Source organism: Littorina saxatilis, linkage group LG17 (genome assembly GCF_037325665.1).
Source record: "Littorina saxatilis isolate snail1 linkage group LG17, US_GU_Lsax_2.0, whole genome shotgun sequence".
Classification (NCBI taxonomy): domain Eukaryota; kingdom Metazoa; phylum Mollusca; class Gastropoda; order Littorinimorpha; family Littorinidae; genus Littorina; species Littorina saxatilis.
Window position 1 is genome coordinate 9,680,238 of NC_090261.1, and position 23,992 is coordinate 9,704,229.

At 42.1% G+C, this 23,992-nt stretch overlaps 1 protein-coding gene across 1 annotated transcript; it reads right to left on the reverse strand.

Annotated features, from left to right (window-relative positions):
• LOC138951700 (micronuclear linker histone polyprotein-like) lies at positions 1-22,442 on the reverse strand. The gene is made up of 4 exons (XM_070323259.1): positions 21,375-22,442; positions 10,429-12,982; positions 8,887-9,075; positions 1-1,104 (listed from the first exon to the last, which is right to left on the reverse strand). Exons 2-4 carry the CDS (start codon positions 12,515-12,517, stop codon positions 1,001-1,003), a joined length of 2,382 nt encoding a protein of 793 aa, XP_070179360.1. The 5' UTR covers positions 12,518-12,982; positions 21,375-22,442; the 3' UTR covers positions 1-1,000.
• Positions 22,443-23,992: the final 1,550 nt, after the last annotated feature.

Below are 23,992 nucleotides of genomic sequence, written 5' to 3' on the forward strand. Positions count from 1 at the left end.
CCATGTTGGAAAGACAATTCCACACAAAAAACCGCGATGTTTTTCTCTTTATATATCGACGAACGAGTTAATAAGAAAAGAGAAAAACATTAGCAAATAAAGTCAAACATTTTGTCAAATTCCATTTTCTCTTTTTTTTTCAAATTGCATCAAGCCAACGAACCGCCTTTACAGTCTTGTTCTCTATTTCTGCTTCACTGGAAAGCAGGTGTAGTTATATCCTCGCGTGTTGCACAAAATACTGCTCCTCATTCTGTCTCCGTTTCCCTTATGGATTGACTTGACTCAATAAGGAACAAACATACCATGGCGAATCTCTCACACACAGTAATAATCCTTCATCCACAAGTGCTTTGTACCAGAGAAAAACTTCCAACTATTTCCTTGGCAAGTAACAATTTTATAAATACGTGTGCATTTTAGAGTTCTCTATGTAGCGAGTGTGTTATTGAGAAAGCACCAGTGCAAGCAACATAATCTTTTGGACTAAATTTTGTTCCGGTAGTTTCATCAAGAACTGTTCGAAATGTGTTTTGCTTAACAAAACTAAAGTTAAAATACAACAACAAAAATCAACGTACAACAGCTTCCAACACAATCCCAAACAGCCGTTAAAACGTTCCTGTGGTTATGCTACAACTTTTTGATTAACACCCGCAACAATCACAGTTTACACAAATCACAATTTATTTATCAATGACTCTGATATAATATTATTATCCTCTCATTCTCAAACTAATCGCACAAATACATTTTTATAAATGTGTGAGAGAAAGGGGAAATCAAACTCTCCATGAGATTTTGGACGCTTAGACACATTCCAAGTCATTTCATATTTACAAGAGCATCACAAATGTGTCATTAAATAGAGAATCAAAACAATTATATTTTCTTTCTTTGCTTCAATGGTCTTTGCCCACTCAGAGAGTTTTCCCAATATATAACTGTCTTTGTAGTTATGACGCAGTCCGTTTCAGCTTGGACGTAGGCGTAGATGACGTCATACAGGCAAGCGACGCATGTTGCCAGGGGAACCAAACGCTCGCAATGCCAAGGCCTGGAGCTCTTTTTCTCGTTGTTGTTTCAGTTCCTCTCTGTGTTCCACTGAAACACAACCACATTATACAAAACTAGTCACTGTGATATTATCGTACAGCGGACTACTTAGTAAACAAAAGGAGGAATGTAAAAACTTGTGTTTTTGTTTAAACACCAGTAGACGACCACGTAATACTGAACATAAATACAAGCGACTATCTATAGGCTTACATTCTCCCACCATTGACCTTGGCACAAACCGCACTATGCCTCATATGCCAAGCCGGGGCGCGAGCGACCGGTCACTCCTGTGATTCTAAACGAATTTCGTTGCGTCACGGTATCCAATTAGCTCATTTTGGTACTCCTGCTCTGATTTTTTGCAGTCTAGAAAAACAAGCATGTTACCCCCCGCCCCCCACCCCCTCCAATCTCTCCAACGCAAGACTGCCCTCGAACAAACTCGAAAAAAGACCTGCCGGAAAAGCAAACAGGATTTCTATTTTTATTGGTAACATGACGATCGATCTGGCTCAAAGCTTTATTCACTTCCACCTGGGCTAAAAGAAATACGAGAAGAAAAAAAACCCGTTGTATTCTCCCACCGTTCAATAGATCAATCCCCATCACAAAGTGCCATTAATCCATTTGATGGATGCCACTTAATGTTACAAGATTCACTAAGTGCAAGCGTATCAAAAGATCTGGAGGTTCGCAGGAAACAATGTAAATGATGTAATCTGCATTAACTTGCGTTATAGGATTTTGAGGGCAAAAGTAGGAATCATGTGGGAATGACTGAGGCATTAATACGTTTCCATAAAACAAATGCAATTTTCATACTGACTCGGCTATACTGCCGTAGTTAATGACGGTATACACCCCCAATGAGCTCTTCTGGGATGATAACGCGAGACAACTTTTGTGATCTTGCCGCGAGGTGGCGCCAGTTACCCGCCGAAAGAAAGAAGGGGCATAACCTCACCAGAACCGACCATTGTCTGTTTACTGTATAAAATGCACGACTTACACACGAACTGTTACCAAACCGATATGCTATTTGGGACCAATGCAAGTGTTTTTTTCCCTTTCTCGTGTGATCTTGCCACGAGGTGGCGCCAGTTACCAGCCGAAAGAAAGAGGGGGCATAACCTCACCAGAACCGCCCATTCTACCAAAGTCAGTCTCCAACGTTACCAAGCAGTTACTTTAAACAGTCTCAGGTCGAGGTTACCTCAGAGCACCACCAGATCAATACACCAAAAACAACAACCCGGATGCTGAAACAATTAAGGCCCGGATGTGCCAGACCGAACCGCCTGGAACTGGATAAACCCCATTGTTTCCCCCTGGCATATTGCGTCTGAAACACTGTTTCCTGTGACATGTTTATTTTGAAACACTAGCACCCTGAGGTTTATGCATCGTTCCGCTGTGTGCTTCCTATTGTTTCCTATCTGGGCCAATCAGGGATGTCACCCTATATCAAGTCTCGGTGACGACCGGTGGCGTTGCCATGGGCAAACTGATTGCCTGGGTGGTGTTCGATCACAAAATGGCCGAGTTAAAGTCATGTTTCCCCCCTGTCTGTTCAAGTGGTCTGGGCTATTAATAATGGGGAACGAGTAGGATGTGGGGAGTTAACTTTTCAAGAGAATTCTGCCTCGCTCAATATTTCTTTTCTATCAGGAAGTAATGAATTTTTGTGTTTTGAAAAAGTAAAATTGTGGAACTCGACTTTGCAGTTCAGATTATAGTTTTTATATGTAACAGTAAATGTATAAGTTTGGCTATTGTTTTTTGTTGCTTTTTTTGTTGCTGTTGTTGTTGAACTTTTATTGTTGTTTGAAATTGAAAATAGGACACGTGCAGTAACACTGACTTTCTGCAATTTCATTTTTAACACCTGTTTTACTTGTAAATAAAAGAGTTGAATTAAAATTGCAAGAATCTCTTCAAAAGTTGTCATTCAAACTTGATATTGAAAGGCGAAATAAACGTACCTATAAACCTGTACAAAGTATATGAAGCAAAGGTGGATTTTTGACTATAAAAAGAAGAAACAATGTACTACCGGATCGAATGTATTAAAACTGACAATCTTGACTTTAAAGTTCACCAGCTTAGTATTCTCGACAACACAATGAGCTGCCGATAATAAAATATTACCATGGACAAACAAGAACAAGTCGCGTAAGGCGAAATTACTACATTTAGTCAAGCTGTGGAACTCACAGAATGAAATTGAACGTAGTCCGCCGCTAGTGCAAAAGGCAGTGAAAGTGACGAGCCTGTTTGGCGCGGTAGCGGTTGCGCTGTGCTTCATAGCACGCTTTACTGTACCTCTCTTCGTTTTAACTTTCTGAGCGTGTTTTTAATCCAAACATATCATATCTATATGTTTTTGGAATCAGGAACCGACACGGAATAAGATGAAAGTTTTTTTAAATTGATTTCAAAAATTTTATTTTGATCATAATTTTTAATTTTTTTAATTTTCAGAGCTTGTTTTTAATCCAAATATAACATATTTATATGTTTTTGGAATCAGAAAATGATAAAGAATAAGATGAACGTAAATTTGGATCGTTTTATAAAAAATAATTTTTTTTTACAATTTTCAGATTTTTAATGACCAAAGTCATTAATTAATTTTTAAGCCACCAAGCTGAAATGCAATACCGAAGTCCGGCCTTCGTCGAAGATTGCTTGGCCAAATTTCAATCAATTTGATTGAAAAATGAGGGTGTGACAGTGCCGCCTCAACTTTTACAAAAAGCCGGATATGACGTCATCAAAGACATTTATCGAAAAAACGAAAAAAACGTCCGGGGATATCATACCCAGGAACTCTCATGTCAAATTTTATAAAGATCGGTGCAGTAGTTTACTCTGAATCGCTCTACACACACACACGCACACACACACACACACACACACACACACACACACACACACCACGACCCTCGTCTCGTCTCTATGTTAAAACATTTAGTCAAAACTTGACTAAATGTAAAAATGACGACTGAGTGGCAAGGCAATACTTGAAAAGAGAAGATAATACGCTAACTGCTAAAGCGAGGGTCGCCGCGTGCGCTGTTGGTATTAACATTCCCGAACAAAGAGAGCCGCCAGCACATTTCGTTCTGGTGAGTCTATAAGATTTGAGGCCTGGGCTTTGTCATCGTTTCCGTTGTTTGGGGTTCGCTCTTTCAACGACAAGAGGTTGTTAGTGTCCATAGTTACCCAGGTAAGGCTTATGTAGTTAGGGTACACATTTAACTGTTGATGAAGGCAGTTAATAGGCTAAGCAAAAACATTACCCATGGCTTTTTAACTGCAAGAGCAAAACCTTCCCTAAGTTTCGCCAAACAATGGATATTTAATTGATCATTACCAAGTAACATATCGTGCAAGAGCTAAATTTGCGGAGGGTGAGGTGACCGGTGTGTGTCTGTGTGTGCGTGTGTATGTGTGTGTATGTGTGTGTGTGTTGTGTTTTGTTGCTGAAAGCGGTTTTACCACGAACTGCACAGATCTCTCATTTCCCCCTTATGAGCCCCAGACGATTACTTCGCAGTATCTTTTCTCCGAAGCTAATGGCGCTTGCGTGCTCACACAGCCACAAAAATAAACTCTAACAATAAACATGTGTCTAACATCGCCCACATAAGCACGCAAGTACCCCATGCTTTCATAAAGCGAAACACAAAAAGTATTCACACAGTGCTTAATGCTTATTGACGATACGATTTCAGCTCGGTTCCCTTTCCATGAGCGACGAAGGAGTAATGATTTATTTTTGCTCCTGTGATCGATGAAAAAAATCCAGGTACACGTCCTTAGACAGCGATCGATCAAGTTCGATCACCGCGCCATCAATCGTTTCGTGCCTGACCTACTTTAGCCTCTGGTACCACGTGCAGTTTTTGTGTGCGGAATGGCAATGAAGCAAACGCTATCGCTGTGTTCATTTCTCTATACGATAGAACTCAAATGTTGCTTTGAATTGACACTTTTTGTTCTTGTTTTAAGTTGAAGAATCTGTTGATGTGTGTGTGTGTGTGTCTTGCTTTAGATGGAAAGGTTTTTGGTTTTTTCTTTTTTTCCTTTCTTTCACACAGACAGAAAGAATTGGAGCAGTTTTGACATGAACATTTACTGAACACAAACACACAAAGAATATTCCTCTTTGTCGTTGTTGCTTGTGTGTGTGCGTGTGTGTGTGTGTGTGTGTGTGTGTGTGTGTGTGTGTGTGTGTGTGTGTGTGTGTGTGCGTGCATGCGTGCCATACTGCGTCAATAATTCAGAAAACAAATATCCATTCTGCGCAGAAAGTACCCAAGTTGAACTTTCTGATGTGTGTTCAATTGGAAGAATGCTCTGATCCCACCTAGAAGCCTGGACAGGTCTGTGGCATTGTATCGGATCGTTTACGCAAGAAAGAATGTACCTTTAAACTTTATAGTCCGAGTATTTATTCTCATTAATGACTTCACTGCATAAACAAACCAAGCTCCATGGACATAGCGTTCTACTGAAATTCAGAGCAGCTTTGTTAAATTTGTCTATCAACTTGAAGAAATAAAAATCTTAAAACGTTTGTGTTTAGAGCCAAAAGCTGATCATTGGAATGTCAAGTACAAAATGCTTTATGTTATGCAAAAACGTGAAGTTAAAGGCACAGTAAACCTCCCGTAAACCATCACAGATACGGTCAGGCTTTTACACACAGCACAAACACCCTTTCATTTAAACACTCACCGATTGAGAACATCCTAGATGCCCTCCGTAAAGAGCGAACAATTTTCAAAGAATTTATTTTTGCGTGGTTTATCTTACCCCTGAGCCATCGTGAACCCGTGTGATCCAGTTTCCCTTTTTCACAATGTAGTCGTCAGTTAGTCATTTGAATGCGACTCAATGTCAGCTTATCTACAATAGCACGTTTTTATGCACGAAACAAACGGCTGTGGTTCACAAGAACTCTAGCGATGGCTTTTGACTGTTGAGAGGAACGGCGATATGCTGCATAAACCGTCGTCTGCTACGACCCTTGCGTGACCCTGCTTCCGGGCTTTTCTTTTTTCAAACTTTCACAACTTCGAATTGCACTGATCTTGTCTTGATGAAAACACGCTGTCAATTTATTATTTAGATTTTAAAAGTTAGGTCTAGCGCAAAAACGCACCACGGTCCAAAAACTTTCTGATTATCATCGATCCACGGCTATCGCCAGTTTAAGGGAAGTAACTCATTTTTGACCTGATTTCAGGATGGGTCCAAAAAGTGTTCGAGACAATCTGCAAAATTAATTCTTTAAAAATTGCTCGCTCTTTACGTAGGGCACCTAGGATGTTCCCGTTTGGTGAGCGTTCAAATGGAAGGGTGTTTGTACTGTGTGTAAAAGCCTGATAGTATCTGTGATGGTTTACGGGAGGCTTACTTGTCCGGGCGTGATTTCCGGGATATTCATAACAGCCGTCCAGCACCAAAACGAGGCGCTATTGTTGTAAAGGGCCAAGTCCACTTAAATAAATTCTTTGAAAATTTCTCACGCTCGACAGAAAGCAGCCAGGATGTTCCCGTTCGGTGAGCGTTTAAATGGAAGTATGCTTGTACTGTATGTAGACGCTCGGGGAGCTCTGTGATGGTTTACGGGAGGCTTACTGTGCCTTTAACTTTATGAGAACAAAACGTAAAATTGTCAATTGGTTTTTCAACGCTTCCATCGATCTAGTCTGCAGCTCAATACTACAGGCCAAATTATTTCAAACAAGGATGAGCCATTATCATCAATAATTCAACCTGCTCTTCAATCAACAGCGGCATAATCAAATGTCCCCGTGAAGGACGCCATTAATAATGTTTCAACATGTCGCGCTTGTGTGTGTGCACGCTTTACTGTTTGACGTTGCTAACTACAAATTAATCGAAAAATGTTCAAAGCATGACTGGGCATTGTGACAATGTCTTCATAATGCATCGCAAAACAAGATGCTACATTTCCATTCTTTTGTTTTTTTATTTTCGTGTTTTCTTTTGTTACATTTAGTCAAGTTTTGACTAAATGTTTTAACATAGAGGGGGAATCGAGACGAGGGTCGTGGTGTATGTGTGTGTGTGTGTGTGTGTGTGTGTCTGTGTGTCTGTGCGTGTGTGTGTGTGTAGAGCGATTCAGACTAAACTACTGGACCGATCTTTATGAAATTTGACATGAGAGTTCCTGAAAATGATATCCCCGGACGTTGTTTTAATTTTTTCGATAAATGTCTTTGATGACGTCATATCCGGCTTTTTGTAAAAGTTGAGGCGGCACTGTCACACCCTCATTTTTCAATCAAATTGGTTGAAATTTTGGCCAAGCAATCTTCGACGAAGCCCGGACTTCGGTATTGCATTTCAGCTTGGTGGCTTAAAAATTAATTAATGACTTTGGTCATTAAAAATCTGAAAATTGTAAATAAAAAAAATAAAAATATAAAACGATCCAAATTTACGTTCATCTTATTCTACATCATTTCCTGATTCCAAAAACATATAAATATGTTATATTTGGATTAAAAACAAGCTCTGAAAATTAAAAATATAAAAATTATGATCAAAATTAAATTTCCGAAATCGATTTAAAAACAATTTCATCTTATTCCTTGTCGGTTCCTGATTCCAAAAACATATAGATATGATATGTTTGGATTAAAAACACGCTCAGAAAGTTAAAACAAAGAGAGGTACAGAAAAGCGTGCTATCCTTCTTAGCGCAACTACTACCCCGCTGTTCTTGTCAATTTCACTGCCTTTGCCATGAGCGGTGGACTGACGATGCTACGAGTATACGGTCTTGCTGAAAAATGGCATTGCGTTCAGTTTCATTCTGTGACTTCGACAGCTACTTGACTAAATATTGTATTTTCGCCTTACGCGACTTGTTTGTTTTGTTGTTTTTTGTTTTGTTGTTGTTGTTGTCTTTTAGAGTGGACTATTGTATCTAGAATAACCAGTTTGCTGCTGTTCCGAGTCTAATGCAATGTTGAAATGTAGTGACGGTTCGTAATCGAAGATTTAGAAACATGACAGTTGCCGTCAGAGTCGTGTACTGTGCGAAGCACTAAAACACCCCTTGCCCCTTCACCCTCCGCCACCCCCACTCCTTCTCTTATACTCCCCTCTTGACTCGGACCAGTGACCATAAGAAAAGTGATGGTGCCCAACCGTATAGCAGACCACGATCCCCCCTCCCTCCCCAAGTCATCCACCCATACTCACCAGCAAGGATGACCATATGGACGCCTAAGGCCAGCGACCAGAACCAGCCGGCCAGAAGAAAGGTGGCAGTGCTCAGTTGTGCAGAAACCCTGATCTGCTGCCCCCCCCCCCCCACACACACACACACACACACACATACACACACAATCACCAGCGAGGATGACCATCTTGACGCCCTCTGCCAGCCACCAGAACCAACTGACGAGGGAAAAGGTGACAATGCCCAGATGTGCAGAAACCACGATCTCCCCTCGCCTCACGCACCCACAATCTCCAGCCAGGATGAACATCTTGTCGCCCCAGGCCAGCGACCAGAACCAGCCGACGAAGGAGAACGGTGACGGTGCTTAGCTGTGCTGTAGTCACCTCCACCCTAACCCCACCCCCACCCTTCCCACCACCAACTCCTCAACGAACTCTCCCAAAGACACACACACTCACCAGCCAGGATGACTATCAGCGACCAGAACCAGCCGACGAGGAGAAAGGTGACAGTGCCCAACTATGCAGTAACCACGATCTCACCCCCTCTACCCAACTCCTCCATCCACACACACACACACACACCATCCCCACACTCACCAGCCAGGATGACCATCTTGACGCCCCAGGCCAGCGACCAGAACCAGCCGACGAGGAAAAAGGTGACGGTGCCGAGCTGTGCAGCACCGACGAAGATGTTGACGCAGACGGTGTTGGCCTTGGTGTCGCCCTTGCTGGAGATGCGGGACTGGCTGCAGCACAGCACCGACATGCCGCTCACCACCGTGCCTGCATACACCCAACAACTAGCTTGAAGCAGATGAAAATTGCCTCAAAAAATTCTTCCCTGAAAGCGGCTGAACATTTTGTCAGATAAGTTTGGTCTAATTAGTGTCTGTCTGTTCCCTTAAAAGACCACTAGGTCGATATATCTGTGAACGTAACGGTTTGTTTTGTCAATAAGTAAACGTTCCAACAACAATATCTTTCTTGGTTTTTTTAATTTTACCCCCCCAACAAATAAAAAAAATCACTCATGGAAGGTTTAATTTTAGACAGAACAAAACATCAAAAGACCTTCGACGCATCTAAAATGGACAAAGAAAAAAAACACCAGACAAAGAACAAGTCGCGTAAGGCGAAAATACAATATTTAGTCAAGTAGCTGTCGAACTCACAGAATGAAACTGAACGCAATGCCATTTTTCAGCAAGACCGTATACTCGTAGCATCGTCAGTCCACCGCTCATGGCAAAGGCAGTGAAATTGACAAGAAGAGCGGGGTAGTAGTTGCGCTAAGAAGGATAGCACACTTTTCTGTACCTCTCTTTGTTTTAACTTTCTGAGCGTGTTTTTAATCCAAACATATCATATTTATATGTTTTTGGAATCAGGAACCGACAAGGAATAAGATGAAAGTGTTTTTAAATTGATTTGGACAATTTAATTTTGATAATAATTTTTATATATTTAATTTTCAGAGCTTGTTTTTAATCCGAATATAACATATTTATATGTTTTTGGAATCAGCAAATGATGGAAAATAAGATAAACGTAAATTTGGATCGTTTTATAAATTTTTATTTTTTTTTACAATTTTCAGATTTTTAATGACCAAAGTCATTAATTAATTTTTAAGCCACCAAGCTGAAATGCAATACCGAAGTCCGGCCTTCGTCGAAAATTACTTGACCAAAATTTCAACCAATTTGGTTGAAAAATGAGGGCGTGACAGTGCCGCCTCAACTTTCACGAAAATCCGGATATGACGTCATCAAAGACATTTATCAAAAAAATGAAAAAAACGTTCGGGGATTTCATACCCAGAAACTCTCATGTCAAATTTCATAAAGATCGGTCCAGTAGTTTAGTCTGAATCGCTCTACACACACACACAGACACACACACACACACACACACACACACACACACACACACACACACGCACATACACCACGACCCTCGTTTCGATTCCCCCTCGATGTTAAAATATTTAGTCAAAACTTGACTAAATATAAAAAGGACGGCTTTGAAAGTTGCTTCAGAACACACACACACACACACACACACACACACACACACACACACAAACACATACAACACACACACACACACACACACACACACACAACAGCAACTCACCTGAACCGGGCAGGACGATGTTGAGGATGAGACAGACGACAGCCAGTGGGAGGGGGAGGGCGGGGATGGCGGCACGGATCATGGAGTCATCGTGCCACGTCACAGACTTGGGCTTTTCCTCCCCTCCCCCCGCCGACACCACCTGCGACGTCTGCAGTCTGTAGTCCACAGATTTACGCGAGCCTGAAGAATCCATGGACTGTCGGACGGAATCTCTCCTAGATCCCAGGGACACTCTGTCGTCCACCTCTAAAGGCGTGGGGCCAATGCCAGGCGCGGGAACAGCCAATGACTGCATGCTATGGGTCTTGTGGGCGGGGCGAGGGTGGTGGGCGGGGCCGGAAGAGGAGGAGTTTAAGGATTTTGCCCCCGCGCTTGAGTTCAAGCTGGAGTTGAGATCGGTGATGTTGGGTTGGGTGGAGGAGGTCTGCCCTGGCGGTTTCTGTTCCACGCTGGCTAGACGCCTTAGCACGGCTTTGTTGAAAAGGGCCTGGGCTTTCAGTTTCTCCTCGCTTTCCTCTTCCTCCTTCTTTACCTCCTTCTTCTGCTCCTCCTTTATTTTCTGTGTTTCGGTTTTGGAGCTGTTCGCTTTTTTCATGACAGCTCGGCTGAGAATAGCGTGGGCCTTCTTCTGCTGTTCATCTTCCTCTCCCGTACTGTCCAACGTTGAGAAGTCTTTGTGACTGTGGTTCTGAATCAATCCATTAGCTGGTTTTCCACCGGTCTGGGATTTTGTAACAGGATGAACTGAGTCTGCTTTCTCTTTGGAACTAATGGTTGTTACGTCGGGAGAATTGTTGGTTGCTGTGGTCATCTTTTCAGCAGAAACGTTTGGTTCTGTTTGGTGCTCTACGCTTCTTTCATTATCATTTGCTGGTTTCTGTTCATTTCCTTCTCCTGGTTTGATTCCTTTGGGTCCCTCTTGGTTGGGTGTGTTTGTTTCTGGTGGTTTCGGCTTTTCGTTTTCCATCATGTTCTCTTTCTTTGTTAACGCATCGGCTGAACCAGTCTTGGAGCCTGTGTGATTCTGGGGTTTGTCCTCGCTCGTATCATGAGCCTTATCGCCTCTGTTGTGATGCCTCTGCATCAAACTTCTCGGGATTCTGGACTCCGCTTTGGGAGATTTGGATGAGGCTGAAGGCGTCCTTTTCGCGTGTTTCTGGTCTTCCTTTGCTAGGTCAAGTCTGCTGTGTCTAGTGTTCTGTTGTTTTCCGCTTACCCCTCTTCTTGGTGATTTGCTGTCAGAACGCGTCTCCATGGAGTCAGTGTCTTTCTGATTCACTTTTGTACTGGCTGATCCATTGCTAGCCGAGAAAACTCCAGTTTTAGTTGCTGCTGTTCGCGAAGTCTCCTGTTCTTCTTTCGCTTGCTTCTGTGGGCCGCTTTTTTCTTTGTGAGCGATCTTCTCGTTGTCAATGTTTTTGTTCGTGCTGGGTGTTTGATTCTTTGTCTCACTGCCATCAGTAGCATTTTGATTAATTATGCTGTTTGCATGCATGTTTAACGGGTCGTTTGAGAACTCTCCCCCGTGTTTACCTCCAGTATAGCTCACGCCAGGCATTGCTTTCGATTGTGCTTCAGAGGAACTGATAGGTGAACCAAGTGCCTCACTTGTCGTAGATTTTGATTGATTGGTCTGAGGACTTTCAGTTTTCAAGGTGCTCCTCTTTCCTTCTGTGCCAGCAGAGGAGTGGGACCCAGCTTCTCTTTTATCCACCTCGCTGTAAGTTGCAAGTTTGTCGTGGTCCTCCTGTTTCGTTTCTGCCACACTGTTTTCTGAAGGCGTCACTTCTGGGATGCTTTCCAGAGAAGGTCGTTTCTTGAAGTCAAGATTGCTTTCTGAAGAAAGTCTTTTCTGGATGTTTGGAGAGATATCCGAAGAGCTGTCTTTTTGTGAATCTGCGATGCTTTCAGGTGGTGTGCCTTTCTGAGTGTCAGCGTTGATTTCAGAGGACACTCCTTTTTGACTGGCTACAATGCTTTCCACAGATGGTGCCTTCTGGACGTGTGCCTGGTTGGTACTGTCGCTGTCTTCGTGCTCACCGGGGTAAGCTGTGCCACCTTTGCTTCTTTCATGGTCTGTTGGCATTTTACAGCCAGAACTGTCGCCCCGAAAATCACAACTGAACTGTTCTTCATCCACGAAGTCCGTACCTCAATTTACGAGGTTTCGTTCCTTCCTATCTTGACCAATGCCAACTCTAGCAGGATCGGCGTGGTGGTCTGTTGTTTCTGCCTTACCGTGACATAAGGCATCAACTCGAAATAAAAGGCTCTGTTGTCTTCGCTAGAATGGCCCAAGGCCTCTCATGTCAACACGCAAGTCGTGCTGTCAAAGTTTACCGCATTACTGAAGATGACGAAGAGAAGAACGTGTCAGCCATACAGATAATCAAAAACCTCGCTAGAAGTTTGATTCTGTAAGTTGAATGAAGTCCGATTCCACCCTTCTCCAGAGATAATGTATTCACCGGGAAGTTATACAACAATCCAGGGTATGTTCGGTTACAATAATCCAGGGTATGGTCGGTCACTGTACATCGGAGCCAAACACCTGCAAGGAACAAAAAAAGTGTATTCAAAACAAAGACACTCAAAAAAGATGTATTCATAACAAGGACAGTCCCATCAGTTCAATCAATCACAAAGATTATCAAGGAAACAAAACAAAAGAAGATTTATTCTGTGAATTAACTAAAACGTCACTCAGTAAAATACTCAATGGAAGGATTTTGTTTACAAGTTATGAAACGATCATTAATAACACCATGTGACGTGCGAATACTCGTTGATAGATCTTACAATAATGATGCAGGTTACACGTCTAGCTTATTCTTCCAAGCCTTGTTTGGCCTGCACAACAAAGCTATTGAAGACGTAACAACTGATCGTTAGCTTGTAAATAGAACATTACGCACAGAAAGGTTTATTCAGTGAAAAATGTTTAAATTGTCCCCGTGCACTCAATCAATACGTTAAGAGGGCTTGGTTTCATTGATTACTAATAATTTGAAGCCAAGGATAGTCTTGCTTAGCAACAAATGTTCTACAAGCTCATTCGTGTTCTTTTATTTAATACTAGCAGTTAAGCCCGGCTTCGCCCGGGAGTAAGCGGAGCCCTGTATCAATTTAAGACGCTCGCTATCCCATTATGATTAGCTTTACCTCCTTTGTTTGGATACAAAAAAAGAGTTATCTCCCTTACCTTCTAGAAATTTCCGCAACTGTCCAGTTAATTATTCATTCTTCATTTCTTCCCCTCATAGGAGCAATAGCGAGTCTCTAATATCACTGGCATGATGTGCTTGCTACAGGTGAACAGTAGGCACTGAACTGGTCTTGCACCATATAGGCTGTATTCAATAAATGGGAGGTCCATAATCTGAGAAAGGAAACAATGAATCAAGAAACTAAAACCCAGGTGCACATCTGCGGCACTATCTTGTTCCTGCCTCTTGCCATCTCAGAGGTATGGCGACCACAGACAAAAAAGAGTTATCTCCCTTACCTTCTAGAAATTTCCGGAACTGTCCAGTTAATTTTTCATTCTTCATTTCTTCCCCTCATAGGAGCAATAGCGAGTCTCTAATATCACTGGCATGATGTGCTTGCTACAGGTGAACAGTAGGCACTGAACTGGTCTTGCACCATATAGGCTGTATTCAATAAATGGGAGGTCCATAATCTGAGAAAGGAAACAATGAATCAAGAAACTAAAACCCAGGTGCACATCTGCGGCACTATCTTGTTCCTGCCTCTTGCCATCTCAGAGGTATGGCGACCACAGACAAAAAAGAGTTATCTCCCTTACCTTCTAGAAATTTCCGGAACTGTCCAGTTAATTTTTCATTCTTCATTTCTTCCCCTCATAGGAGCAATAGCGAGTCTCTAATATCACTGGCATGATGTGCTTGCTACAGGTGAACAGTAGGCACTGAACTGGTCTTGCACCATATAGGCTGTATTCTATAAATGGGAGGTCCATAATCTGAGAAAGGAAACAATGAATCAAGAAACTAAAACCCAGGTGCACATCTGCGGCACCTAGGGAGTGTACGTGCACACTATCTTGTTCCTGCCTCTTGCCATCTCAGAGGTATGGCGACCACAGACACACACACACAGACAGACAGACAGACACTCTCTTTTATTTATATGTATAGAAGATTTGATATTTTTGATTGGATTATGTTTATGTACAGTATTTATCAATGTATTTGTTTATGTATCTACGTGTATTCAATAACACATTCATCTATAGACTTTGTGATTTTATTGATGCCTTGTTATCAATGTTGTTATGGCTTTGGAATATAGTTGTTTGTTTGTTTGTTTTTGTTTTGTTTTTAAAGAATGCAAAAACAAGAAAAAAAGATCTGGAAGAGGTCAATGCGACACGTGTTGCCTATGACAACATAAATTATGATAGTCGTGAAAAACATTTCTTTTAACTGCTCAACGTTGTTACAGCAACTGAACACAATCATGCTGTTTTTGATCGTTTACCCGCTTCCACGCATTTTTTTAAATAACACATGTACAGAGTTTCTCCTTTACCCTAGCCCAAGGCACAATCTCACTCCTACAAACAACAAAACAAACAAACAAACTGACAGCAATATAAAAACAAACAAAAACGGTTTTCTGCATGACGTTTGGGATAAGCTTCCATGCCTATTCCTTTAAACCTTTGTTCTTTAATCTTCGACGGACAAAAAAAACCCGCTGAAGAAGACACCGCACAACTCTGTCTATACCATCCCCCATCAAACAAGAACCCACGAAGTGTAACAAAGAAGGTCTCGGTTCGTAGTGGACGTCCTGATTGCAACAAGGCCGCTATCTGGAAGCGTGTTTGCACACCTCTGCAGGTATAGTTGTCTCGCCAACTATACAATAAAGAGGTGAGGGTTAGGGTGGGGGGGGGGGGGGGGCAGAGTGTGTTTTTGTGCATGACGGGGAGTCTGCGCGCTTTCTACAACTCCCGGAAGCTGCAAAATTGCGTCCGTAGTGGGTCTCAGCCAGCCAACGGAATGTCTTTCTTGGTTGCGTAACCACAACACAGCCAAACAAACAAGAAAACTGCATTCAGGTTAGGCTCCTCTACTTCTCCTCGCCCTGCTTTCACTCACATTGAAGTCATCACGGATAGTCACGCGCACACGCACATACACACACACACACACACGCACGCACGCACACGCGCACACACACACTGACACAATCACGCACGCACTCACACACACAAACACTCACACACTGTGATTTTTTCTCTCTCTTTTTTTTTCTCTCTCCACGCCACGCACACACACACACACACACACACACACACACTGTGATTTTTTCTCTCTCTCTCTCTTTCTTTCTTTCTCTCTCCACGCCACGCACGCACACACACGCACACACACACACACACACACACACACACACACACACGCACTGTGATTCTTTCTCTCTCTCCCCTTTCTTTCTTTCTCACTCCACTCCTACCCTTATTAAAAAAAACTAAACGACGACATAAAAGATAAGGAGAAACCTGTTCTCTAGCTCTCCTCTTCAAATTCACCGCTAACGTCCCAGCAACAACAACTACAACGACCTGTTAGCGACACACTTCGCTTCACACCGTCGATAGGGAACCAAAAAAACAACCACTGATGCGAAACCGATTGTGGAGGAGAGAGAAGGAGGCCGATTCTTCGTGTGAAATCAAGCGTGGCCGGATCTGTATCGACCGTTTTCGCCAGTTCCAGACTCCGTGGTCTAAAGACGGTTCAATACTCGCATTTTTCTCTTGGATCAACAATTGCAGAAAAGCGCAATCGTTGAAGTGGCACCCGCAAAGCCGTGCACAGCATTCTAAACAATCCAATCCCAGGAATGTGTATTATGCGTAACACCAGGTAATCACAACTGCGTTTCGAAATCCTGCAGATTAGAGTTCTAACGGGCGGCTGATGAGTTTCAACGGGCGGCTGAAAAGTTCTTACGGTCGGCTGGCAATAAAATCTTGTCGAGAGTCGGACTTTGAAAGGCGGTCGATAGTAGCCTATCGGCGAATGACTTAGGTTGGCCAACTTTGATGTCGATGGATTAATTACCTTACTTTATGAGAGTCGTCTTTTGTAAAAGGACGGAAACTACACTATAAAGACCACAGGCACGAGATTTTTTTCCCTTTTGCTTTTGTTTCGCCGTCAAATAAGTCTGACTGATGCTTCTGGAAGATATATGTTATGGTCGATTAAATAAATTCTACCACATTGATTCAGCTGCCTAACCCTTAGTTTGGTTTTCTAAAGAAACCAAAAAAACAATAGAGATAATGGGTTCTCTGCGTTCAGAATGTACAACAGAAGGCAAGAATACAATTATCGTGCGACAAAAACCATGTCAAATACTTTTCATTAACCTTGTTTTCCCCACCTTCTTCTTCTTCTTCAGCGTTCCAAAATTGTCTGGTTACGTGTGAGCTCGTTTTCCCATTTGGGTTCCCCACACTATACTGTGAGAGCATAGTCATCTTCACTCCGCTTTCGTTGAGTAGGCATGCTGGGTATTTTCGTGTTTCCATAACCCACCGAACTCCGACATGGATTACAGGATCTTTTCCGTGCGCACTTGGTCTTGTGCTTGCGTGTACACACGAAGGGGGTTAAGTCACAAGCAGGTCTGCACATAAGTTGACCTGGGAGATCGGAAAAATCTCCACTCTTAACCCACCAGGCGGCACAGCGACCGGGATTCGAACTCACGACCTCCCGATCAAGAGGCCGACGTCTTACCACCAAGCCACTGCGCCCGTCTGTTTTCCCCACCAAACTGAAAAACCAACGAGCGATTACAAATCAAATTCAATTTTACCCTTCAGTTTCTATTCGTTTTCTGCTTCTTTCTTTTTGTTCTTTAAATGCAGAGCCTTTGATTGACATCCCGTTTGTTCTGTTTTTTTAATATTATTTTGGGTGTTTATTTCTTTCTTTCTTATTTTCTTTCTTTTTTGTTGTTGTGTGTTTGTTTTTCTGTTCTTCATAATACTATTCCTTTTACTGAGTCCGCGGTCGGGGGGGGGGGGGGGAGAAGGTATCCGTTTGTGATTACTCCCTTCGTTGTCGTAAATCTTGGTGTCGTCTTTGAGGTTTGATGCATTACATGCCAAAGCTCTAACCATAGTTAACTCTATGTACGGCATAAACTGATGACGTAGCTGCCGCCGAGATTACCACATAGTTATCACTATACCTGATCTGCTTTTCAATGTAACAGCAAGCACAAAGACTCCGTTCTATTTGGTTAGTTATTTCGGCTAACACCACTTTACACAATGTGTCCATTGTTCGGTGTCTGACCCTACAAACTGCGATAATCGCATGAACTTCCGTCTTCACGGTTATCAACAGGATAACTCCCCGCTGTGACGCGTCAACTGGTGTTGTGTTTATCAAAAGTCAAACAGTCTTAGTCATAGTGAGTGGGGAGTTGCTTTGCAACACACGTTCTGGTCGATAGAACATTTGCCTTTTTAAACATTCACAATAGAGAGACAAACCAACGATAATAAAATGAACAAACAAAGAAAAAACAGAAAGACAAAACAAACAAGAAGACCACGAACAAAACAAACAAGGGCGGGAGATATATTCCAGGGTACGTTTAATTCCTAACACAGGACAAAAACAATCTTTGTGTGATAAACATGACATGTTACAGAGCGGTCAGAAATAAAACAATGACGATTATATAAAAATGGCATTATTTCCGTTACATATTATTCAACATGCTTTGGACACTGTATGGCACTGGCGAAAACGAGTAATAAGGTTCCGGACAAGATTGATTTCACACGAAGAATCGACCATCTTCTCTCTTTTTCATAGTTTTACGTGTATATTTGTTTGTCCGCTTTTTTTTTTTATTGAATTTTGAAATGTCGGTGGTCTTTGCGTAGTAGAAAACTTGACGATCAAAATAAAAACGTGATATGCATTTAGGAAGCCTATATTTAATTTTAAATAGGTTGATTTTTGTATTACAGAAAGACCGATGCGTGTTACAGCATCTCGAAGGATAGGGTAGAAGGATGCAGTGTAAAATCTCATGTTTGAAAACACGCCTCCTCATCGGATGCAACCAACATGAACTTCTTCTTCTTAACTGCGTTCATGGGCTGAAACGCCTTCGTTTTTGGGTTATTCTCCGGAGCTGTGTACCATTTTGAGACATGCATTTACATCTTTCTTTCTTTATTTGGTGTTTAACGTCGTTTTCAACCGTTCAAGGTTATATCGCGACGGGGAAAAGGGCGGGGGGGGGGGGGGGGGGGATGGGATAGAGCCACTTGTTAATTGTTTCTTGTTCACAAAAGCACTAATCAAACAATTGCTCCAGGGGCTTGCAACGTAGTACAATATATGACCTTACTGGGAGAATGCAAGTTTCCAGTACAAAGGACTTAACATTTCTTACATACTGCTTGACTAAAATCTTTACAAACATTGACTATATTCTATACAAGAAACACTTAACAAGGGTAAAAGGAGAAACAGAATCCGTTAGTCGCCTCTTACGACATGCTGGGGAGCATCGGGTAAATTCTTCCCCCTAACCCGCGGGGGGTATGCATTTACATGATTAAAACGTATATTAGATGGCAACTAGAATGTATTCTCTTCACTTGTTTTCAATAACACTTCAGTTAGATAATGATACAGACATACAACAAAATACATAATAATTAATATATAATTATTTTTGTCTTCTGTTTTTATAACTGTTAGTGTTCACATTTATGTCACAACCTTTGGTTTCCATGCTACAAAGTTGGCGTACTTTAAAACCCTTGTCACCAGGGTTTTAAAGTTGTAATTTACTCAACGCAGACCAAAAAAATGAACAAGTATTACTTTCTAATTCTTTATCTGCAGGCCAAGAATATATATGGAATCAGTTCTTATAAATGAAATCAATGTCTATGGTTTAAATGTCTCAGTTAAGTGAAGAAATGTCAACTTCATAACATGGCTTCCACTGGCACACAGCTCAGGAGAATAACCCTTTTACCCCGCCATCAACCTAATGTTTACATTCAATGCGACAAATAAAACATGTCTAAGTTGTAAGTTTGTCTATTTTTCTTTTCCTTGCCTTTTTCTGATCATGTTCCTTCCATTACACTTTTTTTACATGTTTTTATTTGTGTTATGTTAAAGTGTTATCGGTGGCACAAATGGAAAATTAACGAGACAGAAGTAATATATAGTTCAGTCGACTGATGTTCGGTTGGCAGTAAAGTGTGAGAGAGAGAGGGGAAAAAAGAAGAAGGAAAGAAAAAACAATAAAAAACAAAAAACACGGTTAAAATTCGCGTAAAAACCCATCATGATTGGTGGTATCTACAGATGAAAACTATCTTTAATAAAGGTTCTTTCATTTCTGCGTTGTACTTTCTTTCACTTCCACAGTTACGAAGAAAATCAGAGAGCCTTCCAAAAAGAAAAAAAGTAAAACCATCAAAATAACAAACAAACAAATAAAGAGTAAGAAAGAAAAGAAAGAAAAAACAACTTACCGATAAACAACAAGAAAAACTCTATGAGGAGAAGAAGGTACCCGTACAATCGTGTCATTGACAAGATTTTCAAATCGAAAACAAAACTCGAAGAACAAAAATGGCAGCTTTCTTTCTTTCTTTATTTGGTGTTTAACGTCGTTTTCAACCACGAAGGTTATATCGCGACGGGGAAAGGGGGGGGAGAGGGGATAGAGCCACTTGTCAATTGTTTCTTGTTCACAAAAGCACTAATCAAAAATTTGCTCCAGGGGCTTGCAACGTAGTACAATATATTACCTTTCTGGGAGAATGCAAGTTTCCAGTACAAAGGACTTAACATTTCTTACATACTGCTTGACTAAAATCTTTACAAAATTTGACTATATTCTACTAGATGAATACCCGCTTCGCCGGGTACGGCTGCGCCGGGAAGAAGTCGAGCCGAATACCCGGTTGCGCCGGGGACCCGGCCATGCCGGGTGAACGCCGGCTTTGCCGGCGCACCGCACGGAGGAAGGGAGATAAGCGCGACTGAAAACACTGGAGAAGATAAGGAAGAGTTACTGGGAATGGATCCGGAGAAAAACCAAAATCGGTTCAGCGCGCAAACCAAAATCAGTTCAGCGCTGCGCGCTGAGAGCACGTGTTGAAAATTCTCATCGACCAGGTTATGTCCGGGGTCTGCCTGAATATGCCCACCAAATTTGAAGCAGATCCATCGAGAACTTTGGCCGTGCATCGCGAACAGACACACAGACAGACACAAGTCGTATATATATATATAGATACGAGAATCACTTAACAAGGGTAAAAGGAGAAACAGAATCCGTTAGTCGCCTCTTACGACATGCTGGGGAGCATCAGGTAAATTCTTCCCCCTAACCCGCGGGGGTAAAATGGCAGCTGAATTTCGAGAACCACTAAGTTACGTGAAATCATATACAAAGAAAAAAAAATTAAAACAAATACTGATTTGAAGTATTGTAAAAAGGATACCAAAGAATCGATCCACTGATCTTTATAAGCACAAAATCCAAATAATTATGAGAAAACAGCAACACGAAATATGTCATATATGAAAATTCCAAATATGAGAATAACTTGAAAATAAATTCAGGTAATCGTTCAAATGATTAAACAAACAAAAGCAGCTATGATCAGACAATCACTGAAATCCTCGATAACGATGTCTTTATCCATTAAAAACTACGCTTCTAAGTTCTAAAGTAAAAGGATTAACACTGACGTATCACTATTTTCAAGGACAACTACTACCAAACCGGCATACCAAACAAAAAGCAGTGATATGGCTATTCAAAGTCAAACTGCCTCTTATGAAATGTAATCAATGTGCAAGCAAAAGTAAAACATTTTTTTAACGATAACTATCTCTTACCTTGACCATTGACCTATATTAGACCTAATATAGGTCCCTGTCTTGACGAACAGCAGGCTGTCACAAGGCGGTGGTAATCCTGCTGTCAGCCGTTCAAATCCACAAAATGACGCGGCCTAAAACAGGTTCAGTATCGGACAGAAAGTCGGTAAACAGTCAGTGCGCGTTCTATCCCTGTCAGTGTCCACCGCGCGAGAGTAGAATGTCGTCGTCGCAGAGACAGACTGACGCGGGCCTACATGGTTGTTGTCACAGGCGCTGCTGGGGGCAGTGATCGAAGGCGTGATGTGCCGCATCGCTCAGTCATGGGCCGAAACGTTGTACAGACACCAGTGTAAAGACTTGGCTGGGGTTGCTGTGCTAACTTAATATTTCTGTCCCCAGAACTAGTGTCTATTTGGGACATGACGTGGTTATATGCTAGGAATTGGCTGGGGTTGGGTACGGGACGGAAAAAGGTGGTCTATTAAAGCCGATGTCTCTCTATGACTACCCGGGGTTATGTGTTCAAAAACTGAGATCAGTAGCGCAATGGTCATGAGTTGAATGAAGCTGCCAAGGGAATGCAGGCAGTGTAGGTCGAGTTTCAGGCCGCCTTAATTCGCTGTACAGAATTCTTTACGTGATTCTCATCTTTTCAAACACCCATAGCCCCGGACAGTCATAGGGAGACCACAGCCTTAATGAGGACGGTCAGTCTGAGTGTCATCGGCACGGGACGAAGAGAGGTCATAGCCCACGAGCTACTTATTTGCCTGTGCCGGTCCGGTACTTCTAGTGTGCACATATATCTTGCATTTGCACACTACAAAATTCACGCACACTAGAGATTGCATTATTTTTATGATCGAGACGAAGGACTCCTGAAATGTCTACACCAGCCTGTGTAACAATGCTCGTGAAATAATCCGTGGGGTCAGCCTTTGGCCTGAACTGGAGCTATGTCTCGATGTTTGTATAGTTATGGGACCTTCTCAAAAATGGTGCCAAATAGGGGCATATTTTCGCGAAAAACGAACTTGTTTTTGACAACTGCTGGAGTCACTCAAAGACAAATTTGCGCCACAACTTGAACATGTGATTGTCTTATCTTATCTTATGTTCTTTTGTAAAGGGCCTACAGCCATAGGTTAGGCACTTAAAAATGTCCAGTTATTATTATTATTCGGCTTATCCTCCATATACATACATACCTGTATCTTGAATTTTTGGTTTGGTTTGTTTGTTTGCTTAACGCCCAGCCGACCACGAAGGGCCATATCAGGGCGGTGCTGCTTTGACATTTAACGTGCGCCACACACAAGACAGAAGTCGCAGCACAGGCTTCATGTCTCACCCAGTCACATTATTCTGACACCGGACCAACCAGTCCTAGCACTAACCCCATAATGCCAGACGCCAGGCGGAGCAGCCACTAGATTGCCAATTTTAAAGTCTTAGGTATGACCCGGCCGGGGTTCGAACCCACGACCTCCCGATCACGGGGCGGACGCCTTACCACTAGGCCAACCGTGCCGGTTCCCTGTATCTTGAAATGGGAAGAAGAACTAACTGATTCTTTATCGTGAAAACCTGTTTCGACGGTGTCAATAACATTGTATGTTTTGCAAGACATTTCTGAAAGAAGGACGACTCAGTTGAAGAAACGACAGTCATCAGATTAGTATCGTACTAGGACGGAAAGTAACACCACGGACATTTGGGGTGTTTTTCCCCTTTCGCAATCTCCATGGCATCGTCGCATTGAAATAAACTTATGCGGTTCTTTATCTGGATCAAAATCTCTACATAATGTGTAATTGTCAGGATTTAATTTGAACTCTTTCAAAAGAAAACTACAGTCGCATATGGATATCAATTACTTTTTAAGCTTCCGAGCTTAAATCAACACATTTTACTGGCGGTTTTCTTGGCAACTGACATACCGTACTTCTTCCACGCAAGTCGGCCTAATTCGGCAGAATCGGCCTACTTCGGCCTACTTCAGCCTATTTCGCCGAAGTGTGCCGATTTAGGCCGACTTTAAGCAGCTATCGTATGTGCACTGAATTTGAAATTTGTGTGCGAAAGAGCAAACAAGTCAGACCAGTCGACCTACCAGTTTTCCACTCTGTGGACTAATCATCCATGAACTGAACTCATGTATACTAAATATGGAGTCATTCGGTCAACAGATTAGACATTATTGATGGTCGCAGGAGCGGTCATCTATTGCAATGCGTTCGGAGAACTGACATGTCTCGTTTTGTTACCGTTCTCACGAGATCAGTTACAGGTTTTCTCTCTCTCTCTCTCTCTCTCTCTCTCTCTCTCTCTCTCTCTCTCTCTCTCTCTCTCTCTCCCATCTGACTCCTGGCACACAGGTCAAAGCAGAGGTTAACTTGAGTGCACGTGTACCTAGCAGGAGGGGGGTGATTCGGGTCAGAAGTGGGATAAAGCACTTTGGTCTTCAGTCTTTGGGTTATAGCTTTCACTGAGTGGAGAAGATGCCAACATGAAATTGCACTATGCTCTACTATTTATTGAGGGGTCGAGTTATTCAAACCAATCAAAAACTTATTCTTAAAATGTAAAATATGAAGTCTCAAACAGTGATTTCTCCTTGCAAAAAAAACTTC

Excerpts from the sequence above, each read along its gene's own strand:
- LOC138951700 (XM_070323259.1), bottom strand. The coding sequence starts at position 12,517 with ATGCCAACAGACCATGAAAGAAGCAAAGGTGGCACAGCTTACCCCGGT. Across the intron at positions 9,076-10,428 it reads CATCGTCCTGCCCGGTTCAG|GCACGGTGGTGAGCGGCATG; the intron begins GTGAGTTGCTGT and ends GGGTGTATGCAG. Across the intron at positions 1,105-8,886 it reads CAAGATGGTCATCCTGGCTG|TGGAACACAGAGAGGAACTG; the intron begins GTGAGTGTGGGG and ends GTTGTGTTTCAG.